Below are 18,554 nucleotides of genomic sequence, written 5' to 3'. Positions count from 1 at the left end.
TTACGGCAAGTCATGTTTTCAAAGAGAGAACTGCAAGAAAAATTGTGACTTTGTTCTCTTTTCTCCATGATAAAGAAAAGCTAGGGGTAGGATTGAATTCCAGCAAGGTGAGTAAAAGAAAGCTGTTGGGATTTTGAGTAGGCCTTGGCAAAACAAAAGCAGTGGCATGGATTTATATCTCAGATACTCAAGGCTTTAACCCATTGCTCAGTTTCAGGATGCAGGGAGGAACTGATTTTCAACTGCACTGAGAATTCCGATCCACGCTTCTAACTCAAAGAAAAACAAACAAACAAAAATAAGATTTTTCCATAATGAGAATCCCTCTTTTTCATGATGCTTACAAGCCCAAGGAAGCACTCCATGAGCATGTGTGCTTTCCTCTTGCAGACCTGCACTTTGAAGAGACGAAGCATGGCGTCAACAGCACACTTCTCGGAGGAGGAGATGGCGGAGCTCCGCGAGGCCTTTAGCAAAGTGGGTGAGTGCAAGAGGCCGTGGGTGTGAACTCTCTTTGCTGGCTCTCTGTTGGTAAGCCAACTGACTGTGGTGAAATGAGCTTCCAGCAGTGCTGATTTGCTGTGTCACAAACCGCAGAGAGTCTTGCCTGTCCTGCAGAGCTCCCAGTGAAACCAGAGCACGCCATGCAGCATACTGCAGGCAGAGCAGCAGATTTTGTGATATAGCTTGGAAACCTGAACAGAAATTCTTAAGAATGCTGCTTACTCCAGGGGAATGATTGGGAAGGGAATAGATTTTTATTTAAATGCAAAGTGAGTACCACTTCTGGGGAGGAATGGCCTGGTGGGGACAAATGTGCAAATGGCTACAAAATTTGTAATCCCTTTCCTGTGGCCTTTTAAGCCCCGGTTACTTTTCAACTATGTGTTTCCTTTGCGAGTTTCAAAGGTCCCCTCTGCTTTCTTTCCCTTGAAGTCATGCAGATTTGTCACTGCCTATCCAAATTCTAAGAGACCCTTGCGTTTCTCACCGCTTGCTTACTTTTACCATCAGATCCATCAGCCTCACTGGGCTGTGTGTTGACCAGTTGTCCTTCCTGCTTCAGGTAGTGATGCTTTCATTTCTGAGCACACAGCAGTCCAGGCTGGGAGCCTGAAACACCGGGGCATGGGATGTGCCCTGTGTACCCAAAGCGAAGGCTGGAACGATGCACTCGTTCCACTTCCTGATGTTTCCCGCTCTAAATCCAGACCTTTTTCTTGACCAAAGATAGATCAGATGCCTTCTGCAACCTATATTAGTCTGAGCTCAGCCCTCTTTGCAGCATGCAGCAAGTGGTGGCTGGCTGCAGCTCACCAAGCAGGAAACTGATACTCAATTCTTTGAAATCACCTCAACCTCTGCTCTGGGGAAAGAGTTTGCAGAACAAGATACTCACAGATCTATAAAAAGAGAATGCAAAAAAAAGTAACAATTTAGAATGTATATGTGTAATACTATTGTAATACTATATATAAATGTTACTTTATAACAGAAGCTCTCCATGCAATAAAATCAGTTTATCTTCTTATTTGTGGAGATTTTCACAACCTGGTAGGGAAGAAAGGGCTATTTAACCCATATTACTCCTAAAATCTTCCCCTGGACCTTGCAGCAGACTCAGCAGGACTGTCTGTGTCAGCACTGTTCCAGAGGAACATGAAGCTTTTTATTTTAAGCATGACCGTTTCCATGCCTCTAATCTCATTACTTCTGATAATATTAGAATCACAGAATCACCAAGGTTGTAAAAGACCTCCAAGATCATCCAGTCCAACCATCTACCTATCACCAGTATTTTCCCCCTAAACCATGTCCCTTAGTACAACATCTAAACATTTATTGAACATCTCCAGGGACGGACTCAGTATTGCATCAAATCGATTTTCTTCACTGTACTCTAGGCAGGCTAGTCTTTCCATTTTTGTTTGTTAAATGGTGATTGTAATTTCTTGGGGGATGTAAATACCACTGCAGTGGTTGAAAATAATGGACTTCTGAATAACTGATCTTTATATGCAATGTATACTTCCTCAGGTGAAATAAAAACAGCACCCTTCATGTGCAGAAAATTTCATTCAACTGATGGAGAATCTTAAATGTTCATTTTAATCTTTTCAGATGTCTGTGGGAATGGCTTCATCGACGCCAATGATTTAACAGATGTGTTGAAGGCTGCCAACCTCCCTCTCCCAGGTTATAAGGCCAGAGAGCTCGTTCAGAATTTGACAACCACAGAGAATGGCAGGATCAGTTTTGATGAATTCATTTCAGTAAGTGGGACGTTATTTCAGAGAATAAATTCAGAAAATGAAAAATAAAAGCATACCAACTTCTAAAAGATAGAACTAGTTGGGAATTTTTAATACATCGCATCAGCAGAGAATATCATTTCCACAGAAAGAGCCTTTTCTCTGGTAAATGTTTGTTTTTCCCCAGAATGTTCTCATTATCTCTGATGCTCAGATAATGGTGGTCCCTGGGGCACAGGAGAGCCACGAGCACATCATTTTGCTGAGGTGTTCCCCAGAGGAAAAAGATGAGAGGAAGATGTAACTGAACAAGAAATCCTGCAGTTAACTGGAACAAATTAAATGAGTGCAGCTGCATATTGAACTGACTTAATATCTTTTGGTTTGGTTAACACAACAGGATTAATTTTTTTAGTTTTAAGTTGTGGAGAGATAATGCTATGGCTAGATGTCTATAAGATATTTCAATAAATTGTTCTTTCTTTGGCCTAAACTGGGACAAAATGCTAGAATAGTGGGGTTTCCGTTGGGGTGGAGAAACAGATTTTTGCTTGCCTTTTTCTCAAACTGAAACTTTCAAAAGTGCTCCTCCCGCTGACTTCAGCTCCATGGTTTCATGCCATAGATGTTTCTGTTACTGAGCTGGTCTTTGTTCATGGCTTTGAAAGTATCAGAGCAGGTACACAGACTTTCTCCGACACCCGCTAAATAACACACAAGCTGTGCTTCTCCACATGTAAAGAAGAGGAGACAGGTCTCATGGCCAAAGAGCTCATGGTTTTAGCTTATTATAATTCTCTGAAAATTTAAATTTTTCTCTTTTGCTTGAAAGATTTTCCAAAATCTGAAGAGTGACGACGTTGCTAAATCATTCCGAAAACAAATCAACAAAAAGGAGGGGATCTGTGCTATCGGTGGGACGTCGGAGCAGTCCAGTGCTGGCACACAGCACTCTTACTCAGGTGAGTACAGGGGTCCTGTGCTGGTAACAAGCAGGAGTAAAAATCCCCTTCTGTAAATCTGAAACCAATTGTTCCTGACCTTTTTGCTAGTGTGGGCTAGACCCCACCAGGGCCACTGGGTGTGAAGGAGTATGGGGATTTGAATGAACTGCAGCTCATTGCACTTGTCATCTTATTTTGTTCATTTTTCAGATTTTCTGCTCTATGGTTGGCTGAGCCATTTATACATCCCCATGCTGGTCCAGCTAACTCAGGAAGACATATATTTGCATTCTCTGATTAAGTTAGGGATGGGCAGTTACACAGCTGTCTGGTTCACTCAGCTGAGTTAGTCATTTGTACAGAATAAATGCTCCCCCCAGTTCCCTTTGTGTCAAGACTAAGTTCTGCTCCCTTGCAACAGCTGTGGTCAGTCACCCCATACATCCTTCCTCATCTTTCCTTGAGCTTCACAAACTCATACTTTTGCCTGTTTCCTCAGAGCCCTCTTTCCTTGTAGAGGCTTGTTTTTTGGTCACACTCAGATTTAGTAGAGTCTTTCCCCCATGTACATTTGTAAGAAAAATGATGGTAAATTTGTTACATGGCAAATGGATGGGTTTGATGTTGTGTCCGCAGAGGAAGAAAAGTATGCCTTTGTCAACTGGATTAACAAAGCCCTTGAGAAGGACCCTGACTGTAAACACGTGGTCCCAATGAACCCAGAAACGGATGATCTCTTCCAGGCAGTTGGTGATGGCATAGTACTTTGGTAAATAATAATTCTCTTTAAAAAGGTTGCACTTCTTTCATGCTTATGAGAATTTTTCTTTGCCTCCAGACTTTTCCAATGAGAAGTCAGTGAAATTTGCCCCCGGTAGTAACTTTTTTCTACTTTTGTTCAAGGACTTTGGGGTTTCATATGAAGTAACAAAAGATACTGAGTGCTTTCATAGGAATTTCTGCAAAATAAACTTCTTGTACACATTGTGGTATTCTTACCCCATGTTTATAGTATGTGACTCAAAATAATTGCTCGAGTATTGTGTGTATGAGTGCACATGTAAAAGGCAGAGGTTGACTATGTTTGTTTAGTAAGTCTCTAGCTCTTTGACTTCTCCTGTAGTGTAGTGACAAAAACTCTATCTGCATATGTTGTTACTAGTGTATCTCGTTGTATTTTCTTGTATTTCCAGTAAGATGATCAACTTTTCAGTCCCGGATACCATTGATGAGAGAACAATCAACAAGAAGAAACTCACACCCTTCACCATACAGGTATAGAAATGCAACAGGATCCCTTGCTTTTCTGCATAGGATGCTCCAATATAAATGCTTAGAGCAAAGGCTGGACTTCATTCTGCCCAGCACCATCAGCCAAAGTTGTTTGTGGCAAACTGAGATGCTCAGATTCACGTGGTCAAGAAGAATTATATTTCTGTTTCTTCTTAAGCGTTTGAGCAATTGGACTAAACGAATTTGTATTTGCACTTAAACCAGTGTATAAATGTTTGCCTGGTCAAAGCTTGGGATAACTTTGTGGTAGATGCCATATGAAAACAAGAGCAACTAGATAGATAATATGGTGAAAAATTCTAGGTGGAGTAACTCTCAGAAGGCTGAAAATGCCCTCCCAGGTTACTCAGGCATTGGACTTGAATTCACAACTGCTGTGTTGTAGTCTGATGTCCTCACCCAAATATCAGCTGTGGTCCAGGCAGTATTGTGGGCTGCAGCGTGCCTGAGATGGAACGAGAGCCTTTGCCTGTCCTTTACAGTCTGTGCTTTTTCACCTTGAAAACTGAATCCTTTCTTTATTTCTATCATCAGCACACAAATACAATTTAAAAATTGGACAAAAAATAAATTTTCACCTACTTAAAGTTTATTACGTTTCTCACACAGCAGTACATAGAGAGATACCTTTATATAAACGACATCTGTATAACAGGGTACAGAATATAAATAGATATATGGAATGGATGTGAACCTAACCTAGTTTAGCCCTCAGCTACCCTGATTAGATGGAACATTAGCCAGGCTCAAGTAAGATCAGAAGCCATTAAATTGGATTTTTATGCTCTATACCACATTTTTCAGTTATAATCGTTTTGGTCAGCAGCATCGCTTAGTGATGCAGCCCAGATCAATCCCTGTCACATGTAGACATGATTCGATCAATACAGCTTCCACTTTAACTTAACCCTTTTACAGCTGTCTGGTAGAGAAAAGATAATTAATTTGAAATGCTCCAATTTTTTCAGCTTATGAGAATTTACACTGTGTCTCTACCTGTGTTTTATAGCTAATCAAATCTATCTGTCACGCCAGCAGCAGTGAAATTCATTTGAAAATTGCAAATCTGTGTGAAAAATGGTATTTGCCAGGCTTTTTCATCTGTTTTACTCACTCTGCTCATCAAGCCTCCTTTTTAAATATTGCAGATTTATGGCTCAGATTTACTTATGCCCTTTGTTATATGTGGGAAGGAAATGGTGAAGGAACAAAACGTTCACGAAATATCACTTTTCTTTCTACCCCTCACTGTGAATTACATAAGCCCTTTGCTTATCCCAGCCCTGGATTCCACATCCCAATGTCCAAACAGAAAATAATGAGGCCTGAACAGTTCTGCCCATGATTGAAACACGAGGTTAAAAATACAGCAGGTTTATTCATACTGATTCCTATGACTATATGTTTTTTGTGTACTTTGCCAACTAGCAATTTATTTGTATCTTGGGTAGTAGGACTTTTCCATAAAGTTGCATTCCTGTACCCTCAGCTCTCCATTATTACATCATTCAGATGTTTTCTTCCCTAGGAAAATCTGAACCTGGCCCTGAACTCTGCTTCAGCCATTGGGTGCCATGTTGTTAACATTGGAGCTGAAGACTTAAAAGAAGGCAAACCTTATCTGGTTTTGGGTCTTTTATGGCAAGTCATAAAAATTGGTCTCTTTGCTGACATTGAAATCAGCAGGAATGAAGGTATGTGTGGCTCTTAGTTTCAGTGCTCTGTTGTTATCACCGAGCAGTCTTCTCAACACAACTATTTTAAAAACTGTCTTAATTCAACATTTTATTTAAGTTTTTGTTGTCTTCTTGACTGCTCTCATTTCCCTTGCTCTCCACAAGTTCTGGCACTCCAAACTCCAAAGGCTGTGGGTAGGCTTGTTTGTGCAAAGCCAATTTCATGCTCACGGAGTTGGGAATTATGGTCTACATCCAGATGTCTTGGTGTTTTGGCACTTTAGTCAACACAGAATTAAATCTGTCTAAACCTGGGATCAAGGAAATGCTACACTGCATTTCTTTCTTTTGGTGAAACCAGTGCCAAACATCTCCCTTTCTTTGGAAAACTTGTTTTATATAATCATGGAATAATTTTGTCTGGAGGTCCTCTGGTCTGGCCATCCAACCACCAGCTTACAGCAGAACCAGTACCAGAGTTACCCATGAACTTGCTTCAGTGGAAGGGCTTGCATTTGTGCATGCAGTCCACACAGCATCTCTTCTTGATGCTGTGATTGGTAGCTTGCTCAGCCTATAGTGGCACTACTGTCCTCCTGTTACCATGCAGATTTCACCTTCATTGCTTCACCCCTTGTACCTTCTAAGCCTCTCATAGCCAGAGGGATCAATTTCTAGAATTCCCAGTTCCTATCCTTTGCTGTGGAGCAATAACAGTGAAGCTGGCCACTTTACTGGGCTTAGTGGCTCTCTTCCCATAATGGTATATTTTCCTTTATTTCTCATCTCAGACATCAGTTTGTCAGAGTAGACAGGCCATTATCATTTTGATTTCATTTTTAGGTTCTCTTTTTCCCTGATAGCCTTCCTCCACAACTGTTGAAGGTGATATTTCTCCTTTTTGAATGTGGACGTTGTATTCCCAGAGAACTCTTGTGAGCAGCTAGTATCAAGGCAGTAAGGCATCCCAACTTCTATGGGAAATATCTGGGATGGGATAATATCATGTTTGTTTTTCCCCTGGTCATGTCACGTGGCAGCTCAGATTAGCTCAGAAGACATCTAATACACTCAGGTTGTTCTCATCCTCTGTTTGTAATAAGAAGCTTCTAGCTAATAGCAGGTATTCATATTAATTCCCCTTTGCGTGTCTTTCAACATGGAACTATTGAATTTCACTCCATTTTTGTTACTGAGTACCATTCCATTCTTCCTGTCTGATTTCCCCATTGTGCACTGTGCTATGCCATCTAGTGAATATCATCATCAGGTTTTTTTTGCACATTGCACACTATGTGTGCCAAGAAAAAAAAAAATTAGACATTAATCCAAAAATCAATCCATGATCAACACCACAAAAATCCTTCTTCCAGATGACTTCTCTCTCTGAGGAACCTGCCCCAGTGTTAGTCTCATTATGTAGCAAATTATTTTTCCTCAAATCTAATCAGAATTTTCCTTACAGCTTTTGCCTGTTGCCTATCATCCTGCTGATTTTTTTATTATTATTATTGTTGTTGTTGTTGTAATTTTAAGGTATTCTGTGAACAAGCAAATAATGTGGCATTTACTGTTTTTTTCTTTTGTACATACTTAGCCTTGATTGCTCTTCTGAGAGAAGGAGAGAGCCTAGAAGATCTAATGAGGTTGTCTCCAGAGGAGCTGCTGCTGAGGTGGGCAAACTATCACCTGGAGAATGCGGGATGCAACAAGGTCAACAACTTCAGCTCAGATATTAAGGTATGAAGAACTGTAACCAACAGCAGCAGAACAGCCACTCCACGCCCAAAACCATGTCATCCAAAGAAGGATCGTGTGCTCACAAAATGTCCCTAAATTCCTTTAGATTTTGGTTTGGAAAGCTACCCAGGCTATCCTACCCAGACATATAACTGGATGTAGGGGAAGAGGATGGAGGCCTTCCAATTCCTCCATTTGATATTTCCTTCAGTACAACATAGGAAGACTCACTTAGCATGACTAAAGACACAGAAGAAAGCATCGGGGAAGATAATAGGAGAGTTTGAGAGTGACACAATATTATAATTTTCTATTGTAACAGATTTTTGGTTCAATTGTGTGAAGTTTATCTCAGAATATCTGTAGAGAGGGAAGAGCATGGAGTCTTTTTCATCTTTTCATAGGCTGCCTACTCAAAGGATTTTTACGCCATGTTTACAGTTGGAAAATAAGGTACACATTTGCTTCTTGAAGGCCAAGAGTTTAGTCTCTACAGGCATGGGGTCCCCCGTACAGGAAGGACATGGAGCTCTTAGAGCAGGTCCAGAGGAGGGCCACTAAGATGATCAGAGGGCTGGAGCACCTCTCCTATGAGGAAAGGCTGAGGGAACTGGGCTTGTTTAGCCTGGAGAAGAGAAGGCTCCAGCGAGACCTCATTGTGGCCTTCTAGTACTTGTGTAGAAACAGGAGGGGGAATGGCTGTTTACAAGGGTGGATAGCGATAGGACAGGGAGGAATGGTCTTAAACTGAGACAGGGGAGGTTTAGGTTAGATATTAGAAGGAAGTTTTTCACTCAGAGGGTGGTGACACACTGGAACAGGTTGCCCAAGGAGGCTGTGGATGCCCCATCCCTGGAGGCATTCAAGGCCAGGCTGGATGTGGCTCTGGGCAGCCTGGTCTGGTGGTCAGCGACCCTGCACATAGCAGGGGGGTTGAAACTAGATGATCATTGTGGTCCTTTTCAACCCAGGACATTCTATGATTCTATGATTCTAAAAGTGTCCCTCCACCTCAATTCTGGTATAAATGCCCACCTTCCAAATACAGTGGTATTAAGAACTTCTGGGGATAGAAAAATATTTAACAAATGGTATCTGTCATATATCAAAAGCAATAAAAATAAAAAAATGAGGTCATCTAAAATTTTTGAAGAATATTTGTTTGATTAAGCAGTCAAGTCCTTCTACATTAACATGCAGTTTTGTTTTCAGTTCTTCTCTGAGTTATTTTTGAGATTAGATTAATATGTTCCATACATGGATATAACTTTTGCAAAAAATGTTAACTTCTTGTCTTGTCCCTGCCCTTTTTCCTGAAGGAAATGCTGATATTGTTGTTTTCAACCTTTGTCCTAGAAAGTTATGCTTTCTCTTCTATAACTGTTCCAGCGTTTCTTTGAAATCTGCTTTAAACCTCTGCTTTCTCCTTCTGCATTTTCTTTTATTAAATGCTCAGCAGCCTGACTTCTACAGCATTATAAAGGTATACATTTTCTTATCTCTAATTTGATGTTCATACTGAGTCAATTCTTACATCTCTTTATTGTTGCTGTCCTTTTTATAAGTGCAACACAGCATTTTGCCTCATGCTTTTAGCTTTTGGTAGTGTATACATATTGGCTTAGGGAAGAAGTGGATCTGGCAAACACAGCATAAAATGGGGATTGTTAAGTGCTCCTAGCTTTAGTAATTTAATTATGTAGTCCAATGATTGATGTAATAAAAATGAAGCATGTGTGCACATTGTTCGAGAGAGCGCTGGCACGCAAAATCTGGGCTTTAGATGTAATTTTTCTCCCTTTAATTTCTCTGTCTGTCACAGGACTCAAGAGCTTATTACCATTTGCTGAACCAAGTTGCCCCCAAGGGAGATGAAGAAGGCATTCCAGCTATTACTATTGACATGTCAGGATTAAGGGTAAGATGAGATGAGATGAGATGAGATTTGTTCAATATTTTCTGTCTGTTACTTGCATTGCTGGTCAACACAAAGTTGGACCAAGATAACAAAACAAGAAAACTCAGTGTAGCAACATGATTGTATGTTTCAGAAGCTGAATGAATAAATCATGTGTTTTGCTTTTCATTAAATATTCAGAGAGTCAGGGAACACTTTGGGTTGGAAAGGATCTTAAAGATCAACTAGTCCAACCTTACTGCCATGGGCAGGGACAGCTCCTGCCAGGGCAAGTTGCTCAAAGCCCCATCCAGCAGTCCTTGAACCACAGCGATAAATTACTAACATGTAGCAAGTAATAAATGCATTTCTTTGGGAATTTATCCAACCCTTCCACTTTTACGTGTTGTGTAATTAAAACAAAGATGGCAAGACAGATAGATTATAGGTAAAGCACATCTGAAGCTTTGGTGTGCACACAGTGCTGGGCTGTGGGGTAGTGCTGATGTGGCTCCATTTTTGGCTGGCACAGGAGAAGGATGACGTGCAGCGTGCGGAGTGCATGCTGCAGCAGGCAGAGCGGCTGGGGTGCCGGCAGTTCGTCACAGCCACTGATGTTGTCCGGGGGAACCCAAAGCTGAACTTGGCATTCATTGCCAACTTGTTCAACAAATACCCTGCCCTGCATAAGCCAGAGAACCAGGACATCGACTGGAGTTCTATTGAAGGTAAGGAAAATGCACATAAAGTATGCTTCTGGCCATCTATCTGCAGGATCTTCATCTCTGAGTTCATGATATGCTAAAGATGAAAGTGTCTGAACCTCCCTGGACTGTTGAGCATGCTTCTTAGCATGAAATTATAGTTGATCTGGCATTCCTTTAATCAGGACATAATTTAAGAATATGATTTTATATAAACCTAATACCTGCCTGCTCTGGGCTGGGGTCAGGACCATCAATGTGTATATCATTTGCTGAGCTTCACATCCTTCTGTTAGCCCTGTACTCTGGATCTGGACTCTCAACAGCCTTGTAGTACTTTGGCTCTGAGGCAGGTGGTGCTTCTTGCAGAATAATCACTTGAAAATGCCTTTCTCAGCTCTCACATTCTAAACCCCCTTAAAGATGCTGCTGAATAAAAGCTTTCAACTTCTAATACTTCTGAGGCATCATCATTAGAGCCATCATTAAACAAGGCAACAGGAAGTGTATTTTTCCCTTTTTGGTACCATTCAAAGATTTTGTTTATTTATTTTCTTTTGGTGCACAGAGATAGCTTACAAAACCCTGAACTGAAAACATCTGAATTGCTTATTGCTTCTTGTGAGGGTCTAATTCTCATTGCACAGCAGTTATTCAAAGATTTTAGGAGAAGGCAGTCCACTATTTGTTTTGGTGCGCAATGTATCTAATAAATCAGTTGTGCAGATGGCTACAGCAAATAAAAAAACTGTCTGAAACAGTTCATGTGGCAGTTAAAACTGTTAGTCTTTTGAGAGTCTGAGCTTTATTCTGTGAATCAGCAGAGTACTTAATCATGTGCTTAGAAGTAAGAAAATACATGGTGTCCATGAAGTCAAAGAGACCAGTGTAATAACTGGTTGAGCGTGTATTTAATTAAATGCTGGAATGAATGGAAGTGTTCTGTTTGTTCTAGCATTTATTCAGTGTATGTTGTGCGTACAAAGAGATACTCAGAACAAATCTATACTTTCAATTATTTTTAAGTTTTTCAAAAGCCTCAGCATGGAATTGTTCATTCTAGACCATGAGCTCTTGAATTCTTGAAGGTATTTCAAGGCCAATCTACCTAAATACTGTAATATCTAGGGCACAAAGAAATATTACATGCACAATGCTCTCTTATTTCTCTTGTCAGCCAGTGTCTCATTCTGTTTATGGTTCAGAGCACCGTGAATTCTGAATTATGGTTTCATCACAAGACACTTATTTTACTGGAGTGCTGTGGTGTGCAGGCCTGTTGATTGATAGATCTGTTGTTTTAGGTGAGACAAGGGAAGAGAGGACGTTCAGGAACTGGATGAACTCCCTGGGCGTTACTCCACGTGTAAATCACTTGTATAGGTAAGGAGAGGCCTTACACTTCCTTCAGACAATATGTGCAGCCAGAAAATTGTTCATAGAAAACATAAAAGAATTTTTAGACCTTAAAATAACGTGTATATAAGATCCAAAAATATATATATATATATATATACATACACATACATATAAAAATATACACATAATATATACGTTTAGGAAACTAAATTTACCTCTACTAATGGTTCAGCTGGATACCTTTCTTCATTTATTTGGTCAGTGATCTATCTTTTTTGTTGTTTTCAGTGATCTGTCAGATGCCTTGGTTATCTTCCAGCTCTATGAGAAGATCAAAGTGCCAGTAGACTGGAACAGAGTGAACAAACCACCGTATCCTAAACTGGGTGGCAACATGAAAAAGGTACAGAAAGCTGGAATAGCTCCAGTAGCAATGCCTTACCCTCAAAGAATGTCTACAGTATTCAAGCCACAATACCAGCACTCATGTTGCTCTCAAGCCCCAAGAACAACACATCACATGATTTTCTTTTGTCTAGTCAGTGAATAATGTTTCATCCTGAAAAAGAAACGTGTTTGACTCACATAGGCTCCACTGACAAGTGAATGGGATTGCTAACGTAAAAAAGACTTGACACCTCTTGTATCAATATTTGAAAACTGTATTTGCAGACCACTTTTGCTACGGCTTTAGTCACCAACTACATTGTATTTTCAGTGTGAGTCATATGGCACCAGCTTAATTGCTGCTGTCCGGACGACTGCCCTCTACATCAAATGAAGACAGTGATGATAAACATTCTTGACCAGGTGCCTCAAGAGCCGATCGCAGAGCTGCTGCTAAATACGCAGCTTTCTCCCAGCTGTCTGGGTGAATACCTCCATCCACTTAGGGCAGGGTGATTAATTGACCTGAAATATTGGCTGGGACATTGATCCTTTGTCTCAGCACAGTGCCATGTTGCTGCAGGTACTTATGAGCTGCAGATTCACATTTCCCAGGGTAATGTGTTTTATGAGCCCTGATGATGAAGTATAACATTTCCTTCTAGGCTGACTCTTACCTTAGTATCTTTGGGATGGTGCTGCCTGCTGGTAGTCAAATACGATCTATATTATCTGTATTATCTATCAGAAAGGATAGGCCACTTTGCCCAGGAGGATATGGGCTAAGTGATCCAAAGAATGTGCAGGAATAGTAGATGTCTTGTCAGTCGCTTCTTTCTTTCCATATTTTTGAACCTTATTAACTGATTCTGTCATTAACAGCTTGAAAACTGCAACTACGCAGTGGAACTGGGAAAAAACCAAGCCAAATTCTCTCTTGTTGGCATCGCTGGACAAGATTTGAATGAAGGAAACCGTACACTCACACTGGCCTTAATCTGGCAGTTGATGAGGAGGTATGGCAGTCAAATACAAGCTTAGGAGTGTACACACAGCTGGCATAGTAGTAGTTTCCAGATGCTATTAACAAGAAGGATTTACAGGCTACAGCTTTTTCTTTCATCTGTTTGCACATAGATGCAGAGACAGGGTAACCTAGTTAGGAACGTGATCATGAAGCACATTATCTTGTTGGCCAAGGCCATTACATTCAATTCATGCAGAAGATTATTACTGTCACCATCCATATAGCATGAATGAATGTTCATTGTATGGAAGAGAGAAAAACAAGATGAAATGTCTTTGTATTGAAGAGTGGAGAAAATGTACTGGAAACAAAGAACTGAAGCAGAAATTCTGTAATCTGCTACCTGGAGCAGATGCAACCTGGTAGCTCTTTCCATTTTAATTTCTTTGTGTCTGTGTTTAAAACTCCATAATAAAATGTAAAGAGGCGTAGTGGCTAGGAAGTGAATACAGATTACGTTCTGCAACCTGTGAGTTTATCAGGTGATTAATACAGGGAGGTGGTGATTACTCGCCATCAGTTTGGGATGTCTTTCCAGGGTGTATGCTGTCATATAGCGAAGTGTTTCATATCTGTGTTTATGCAGGACATCAATTTTAGAAGAGAACAATTATCTTCTGCCTATAAAGTCAGTGATTATTTTTTAAAACAATAAGAGTGAGTCATTTGCACTGAGATCCCAGGATAGGGACCTTTTAGGCATTCTGAGAATCAAAACCTTTTGACACTCCCAAAGCAGTGACTAGGGAATTGGGAGTGAATGAAAACCATTATTAAAATTAATATTAAAAAATATTAAAAATTAGCATGTTATCATATATATATTTTCTGAGTGTGTGGGGAGTGGGGAGATATTGGGTCTAAGATGTATATTGGGTCCGTGCATTTGATCTATTTGGGTTTGAAGTTGTGGTAGACATTGAGCAAAAGCAGATATTCTGGCTTTCCTCTTAAGGTACACTTTGAGTATCCTGGAAGATATTGGTGGTGGAGAGAAGGTGAACGATGAAATCATTGTCAACTGGGTCAATGAAACACTGACTGCAGCCGGCAAGGATTCAACCATCTCCAGTTTCAAGGTACAGATTTTTCTTAGAAGTATGTGCTCAGGAATCTGTTATGCAGTGTGTTTGTGTGTGTTATACACATGGTGTGAATATAGGCATATGTATGCATATACTCACACACTACATTGTCATATAATCAAGTACAGTGTTTAGTTATTTTTCATTCCCTTTTAAAGGCATTTTCAGATCTGTAGATTTTATTCAGTGGCCTTTATTATGAAAAGGTAGTAGAAAGATTATATAAACATAACAGAAAGCACTTCGAATGCTATTTTGACATGTGAAATCAAAGTATAGAGCAGGGATGATAGCTGACAAAAACTACTGTGTTACTGACGATTAAACAGCAACAGTTAGAAGTGACAGTATTAAAAATAGCAGTAAACAATCTGGTAGTAACATTCAGGGCCCTATTTTGCAAGGTACATGGATGAAAGGATTTCCAATTCCAAGGAGCTTCCAATTTCCCTAATATATCACCACTTCCCAAGCTGGGAAACATGCAAGGGATGTAAATTATTAGTTTGCATCAACTGAAGTCCCCTGCCACTCCCTATCAGCAGATTTGCATCACTGAGTTTTCCACCCAGCAAATTCAGAACCCTGTCTTGTGATTTAATACTGTCTCATCCATTCAGAAAAAAAAAAAAATCCATGAAAGGTTTCTGAGTCTGCCTTAGATGAAAAATCATGCTGAGCAGCACTTTATAAAGATCTCACTGGTAAATGAGCTGCAATTGCTCTGGAGCCTGGACTCCGGCTTTGTAAGAGATATGTCTTCCTGTTCTTGCATCTAATTGTGTTTTTCATCCATGCAGGATGGAAAAATCAGCACCAGCATGCCAGTCCTTGATCTCATTGATGCCATTCAACCAGGATCAATCAAATATGACCTCCTGAAAACAGAGGATCTTAATGATGAGGAGAAGCTAAATAATGCTAAGTAGGTTCCAAGTGACACAACTCCAATTAACTCTGTGCTCAGGCTTGCCTGATGGTCTTTGAAACAGTTCTGCTATCCTTCTCATCTGGCACATCCTCAGCTGAGAACCTCCAAAGTTAAAAGCATGAAAGCCAGAAGTTAGACACTAAAATAGGCTATCACTGGAAATGAAGTGTATAATGTCACAATTCCTGCTTCATTGCTCACTTCTGGAGATCAAAATCACTTGGCTTCCCAAGCTCCTATTTTGACTTATTAAATTTAAAACTCTTTTGGAGATAGGAAATAAGGCCAACAATTGTAAGCCAGGAAAACCAGTAATTAGATGTCATGATACTTTGTTAGTCAAATACAGGTGGTACAGGCACATGATTAAGGCAGAAAGGGGAGACAGGATTGATGCCTCAAAAGCTGTCTTTTTGGAGTGTAAATGATTTCCTAGCAGGAAGCCATCCTGAGAGCATCATCTTCTGTCCTTTCAGAGTTACCTGGATCACCTCCCAGTCTCTTATCAGTTTAGCTTCTCCTTTACTTTCTGGCAGCTACAAAAGAGAAAAGGATGACTGCAAGGCAATCACAGCTGCAAATATTTATTTTAAAGACTTTTTCCACTGTTCTTTTACCCTCCTACTTTCTATCATCTGTTTCTTTCTTTCCTTGCCATCCTCTGTGTGTTCCTCCCTGTACTCCATTTTTTTCATCCCTCAGCTCATGTCTTCCTCTGACTTTTTTCCTACCTTTCTTTCCCTCATGAGTGTTTCTCTGCATTTGTAAGGTGATTTCACAGATGAATGTGTTCTGCTGTGGAAAGAACCTGGGATTTTTCTAGCATTTTTCTTATAGAGAGAAAATACATACCCACAAGAGATCAAACAGTAGTCCTGCAACAGCACGCTCTGAACAGGGGATGGAAAGGTCAGATCACAAATTTTGAGTAGAACTCAAGCAAAAGTCCCTGAGCACTGATTTCCAACAACACAGATGTCCACCAGCATCAGCTTTGTGCTTTCCCTCCTTGTGAATTTATTTATGTACAAAAATTGAAAAGCAATAAGAAAAGGAGCAAGACCAGTGTTGTCAGGATAATCTTTCAGGACATGGGAGACTAAATGTGTTTCAGACAAGTTTAACCTGTACTGCAGGTAGTCAGTGCTCTAATCATGAAAGAACATTAGAATCATAGAAATCATAGAATGATTTGAGCTGTAATGGACCGTTAAAGGCCATCTAGACCAACTCCCCTGCAGTGAACAGGGACACCTACAGTTAGATCAGGTGCCCATACTCTGTCTTTTACAAGATATTTAGTGCTTATGACCATAGCTCTCATGTTTCTATAGAACAGTTTAATTTTGGTCAACCACTAAGAAAGTTCCCAACCCACTCTAGTATTGATCATGAAAAAATTTCTTAATGAAGGGAATATTAATGCCACTGCACTGATACATTTCTTTGTGTGTTTTTCTTCCTCCATTTGCAATGCAGATATGCCATCTCCATGGCAAGAAAAATTGGAGCAAGAGTCTATGCCCTTCCAGAAGACTTGGTTGAAGTAAAACCCAAAATGGTTATGACGGTGTTTGCTTGCCTTATGGGGAAAGGAATGAAGAAAGTTTAAAGCACAAAAGACTGGCACTGATGCCTGGTATTCACCCTTTTGATTCCCTCAAACTGGATGCTCTTCTCTGTATCAAGGAAACATGCAGGGTCTCATGCTCGTAAGGCATGAATATTATACATGGTGCCAGATCATATGAAAGTCGTGTATCCAGAAAATGTTTTATTTCAAACAGAAATATATGCTTGATTTCTTTGCCTTACTTTCCACTTTGCTAGATATAACCATTTCATATTCCTGAATAAGTTTTCCAGAAGGCCTATACATAACCTCCAAGTAATGGATACCAAGATTATCTGGCAGAGGTCACCTGGAGATCTTTGTCTGTGGACATGCAGATGGCTTTTAGGATGATGAAATGTTGTATGCTGCTTTTGCCTGAAAATGTCTTCATGCTTCTGGCAGTGCTTCTGCCATACTTCCTTCAGTTTGCACCAGGGGTTGCAAAATGGGTTTCCTCAACCAACGCAAATGTTAGTGACTATATTTTTGGAATGGTAGAATCCTCTTAAGAAATGCTGATGGAAAGAGAAAAGTGCATGGGTCTGCTGTCTGCTGCTGGTATGTGATCTGTGCAGTATCTTTCCCTGCAAGCTCTGCCTCTGCCATCACTGGCACTACTCACAAACTACATTACTGCTCACAGCACCATACTGTACCCCGGTCCTCCAAGAGCAGCTCAGCTCTGGAACCTCTGCAGGGAATGCTCCCCAAAGGGTAATTCATTTTCATGCCATAATACACTTAAAACTTAAGCAGATTGACAAGCATGATAGAAATGAAAAGCGTGTTAAGCAAACTAAGGGGGTATGCTTAGTTAGTAGCAATAACAAACCAGAGGTAAGAAGTTAACCAAAGGGACATGGAATGATATATTTATGTACTGAATAAAAATTAAACAGTGAACTGTACAGACTTGCACTCAAAGGGCTGTGGCCCTGATTCAGAAGAGCATTTAAATGTGTGCTTACAAACAAAACACACATTTCAATGCTTCCCTGAACCCAGGCCAGGATCCTCAGCTGAGCAGCTCCCAGGGCTCTTGCAGATTGCCCCAGCTGAGGACCTCACCCTGTCCATGGATGGCCAGCGGGTGTTTGCACTGAATCTCTTCCTTGGCGTGAGTCATTTTCTGTCCTGGCCTTCACGTGGATTTTGCTGTGGTGAAATGCAGAAGGAGGGAATTTTGCCTTAATGCGATCCTGTTGATACAGTCTCGTTTTCCTCCTCCCCGTCCCCTCAGCCCCTTCAGAATTGCCTTAATAAAGAGCCGATATCCAATGATATGAGAAGTCTCTCCAAATAAAGTGTTCTACAAAGCCAAACGTGTGGTCTTTGCTGTGAGCCGGGCGTGTGCTGATGGGGAAGTGTGCATCACGTAGCTGAAAGTGGGACAAATTTAACGAAGTAGTGCTGTGGCTTTGCTGAGCATATGTGAGCCCTGGCACCGGTGCAGCAGTGCCAGCTAGCCGCAAGATGGCATCGCTCATCTGGAGGTTTAGAGACTGGCAGACGTGAGCTCTGAAAATGCTCTCCTTTGGGAAATGGAGAAAAATTGGGATGTTTAACCCTAGTCAAAGTGCTGGCACCCATCAGCATGCAAAAGGGAATAAGATCTGTCGGCAGAAATGCTGCCGTGAATGTCTT

The 18,554-nt window shown here is 40.7% G+C and overlaps 1 protein-coding gene across 2 annotated transcripts in view; it reads left to right on the top strand.

The window, feature by feature from the left end:
* The window catches only part of LCP1 (lymphocyte cytosolic protein 1), a 44,681-nt gene extending 26,449 nt beyond the window's left edge, over positions 1–18,232 (top strand). For both annotated transcript variants that reach the window (XM_019612149.2, XM_010728823.3), the window contains exons 2-16: positions 391–481; positions 2,122–2,273; positions 3,085–3,214; positions 3,833–3,965; positions 4,390–4,471; positions 6,018–6,183; positions 7,763–7,905; positions 9,728–9,823; positions 10,335–10,530; positions 11,811–11,889; positions 12,154–12,268; positions 13,135–13,268; positions 14,235–14,358; positions 15,165–15,289; positions 16,775–18,232. In XM_019612149.2, coding sequence (XP_019467694.1) covers positions 415–481; positions 2,122–2,273; positions 3,085–3,214; positions 3,833–3,965; positions 4,390–4,471; positions 6,018–6,183; positions 7,763–7,905; positions 9,728–9,823; positions 10,335–10,530; positions 11,811–11,889; positions 12,154–12,268; positions 13,135–13,268; positions 14,235–14,358; positions 15,165–15,289; positions 16,775–16,907 — 1,875 coding nt within the window. In that variant the 5' untranslated portion in view covers positions 391–414 and the 3' untranslated portion in view covers positions 16,908–18,232. The remainder of the gene's footprint in view (positions 1–390; positions 482–2,121; positions 2,274–3,084; positions 3,215–3,832; positions 3,966–4,389; positions 4,472–6,017; positions 6,184–7,762; positions 7,906–9,727; positions 9,824–10,334; positions 10,531–11,810; positions 11,890–12,153; positions 12,269–13,134; positions 13,269–14,234; positions 14,359–15,164; positions 15,290–16,774) is intronic.
* Positions 18,233–18,554: the final 322 nt, after the last annotated feature.

The sequence above is a fragment of the Meleagris gallopavo genome, chromosome 1 (genome assembly GCF_000146605.3).
Source record: "Meleagris gallopavo isolate NT-WF06-2002-E0010 breed Aviagen turkey brand Nicholas breeding stock chromosome 1, Turkey_5.1, whole genome shotgun sequence".
Lineage (NCBI taxonomy): Eukaryota > Metazoa > Chordata > Aves > Galliformes > Phasianidae > Meleagris > Meleagris gallopavo.
The sequence above is the reverse complement of the archived record's forward strand: the minus strand, read 5'-3'. Positions and strand labels throughout refer to the sequence as shown.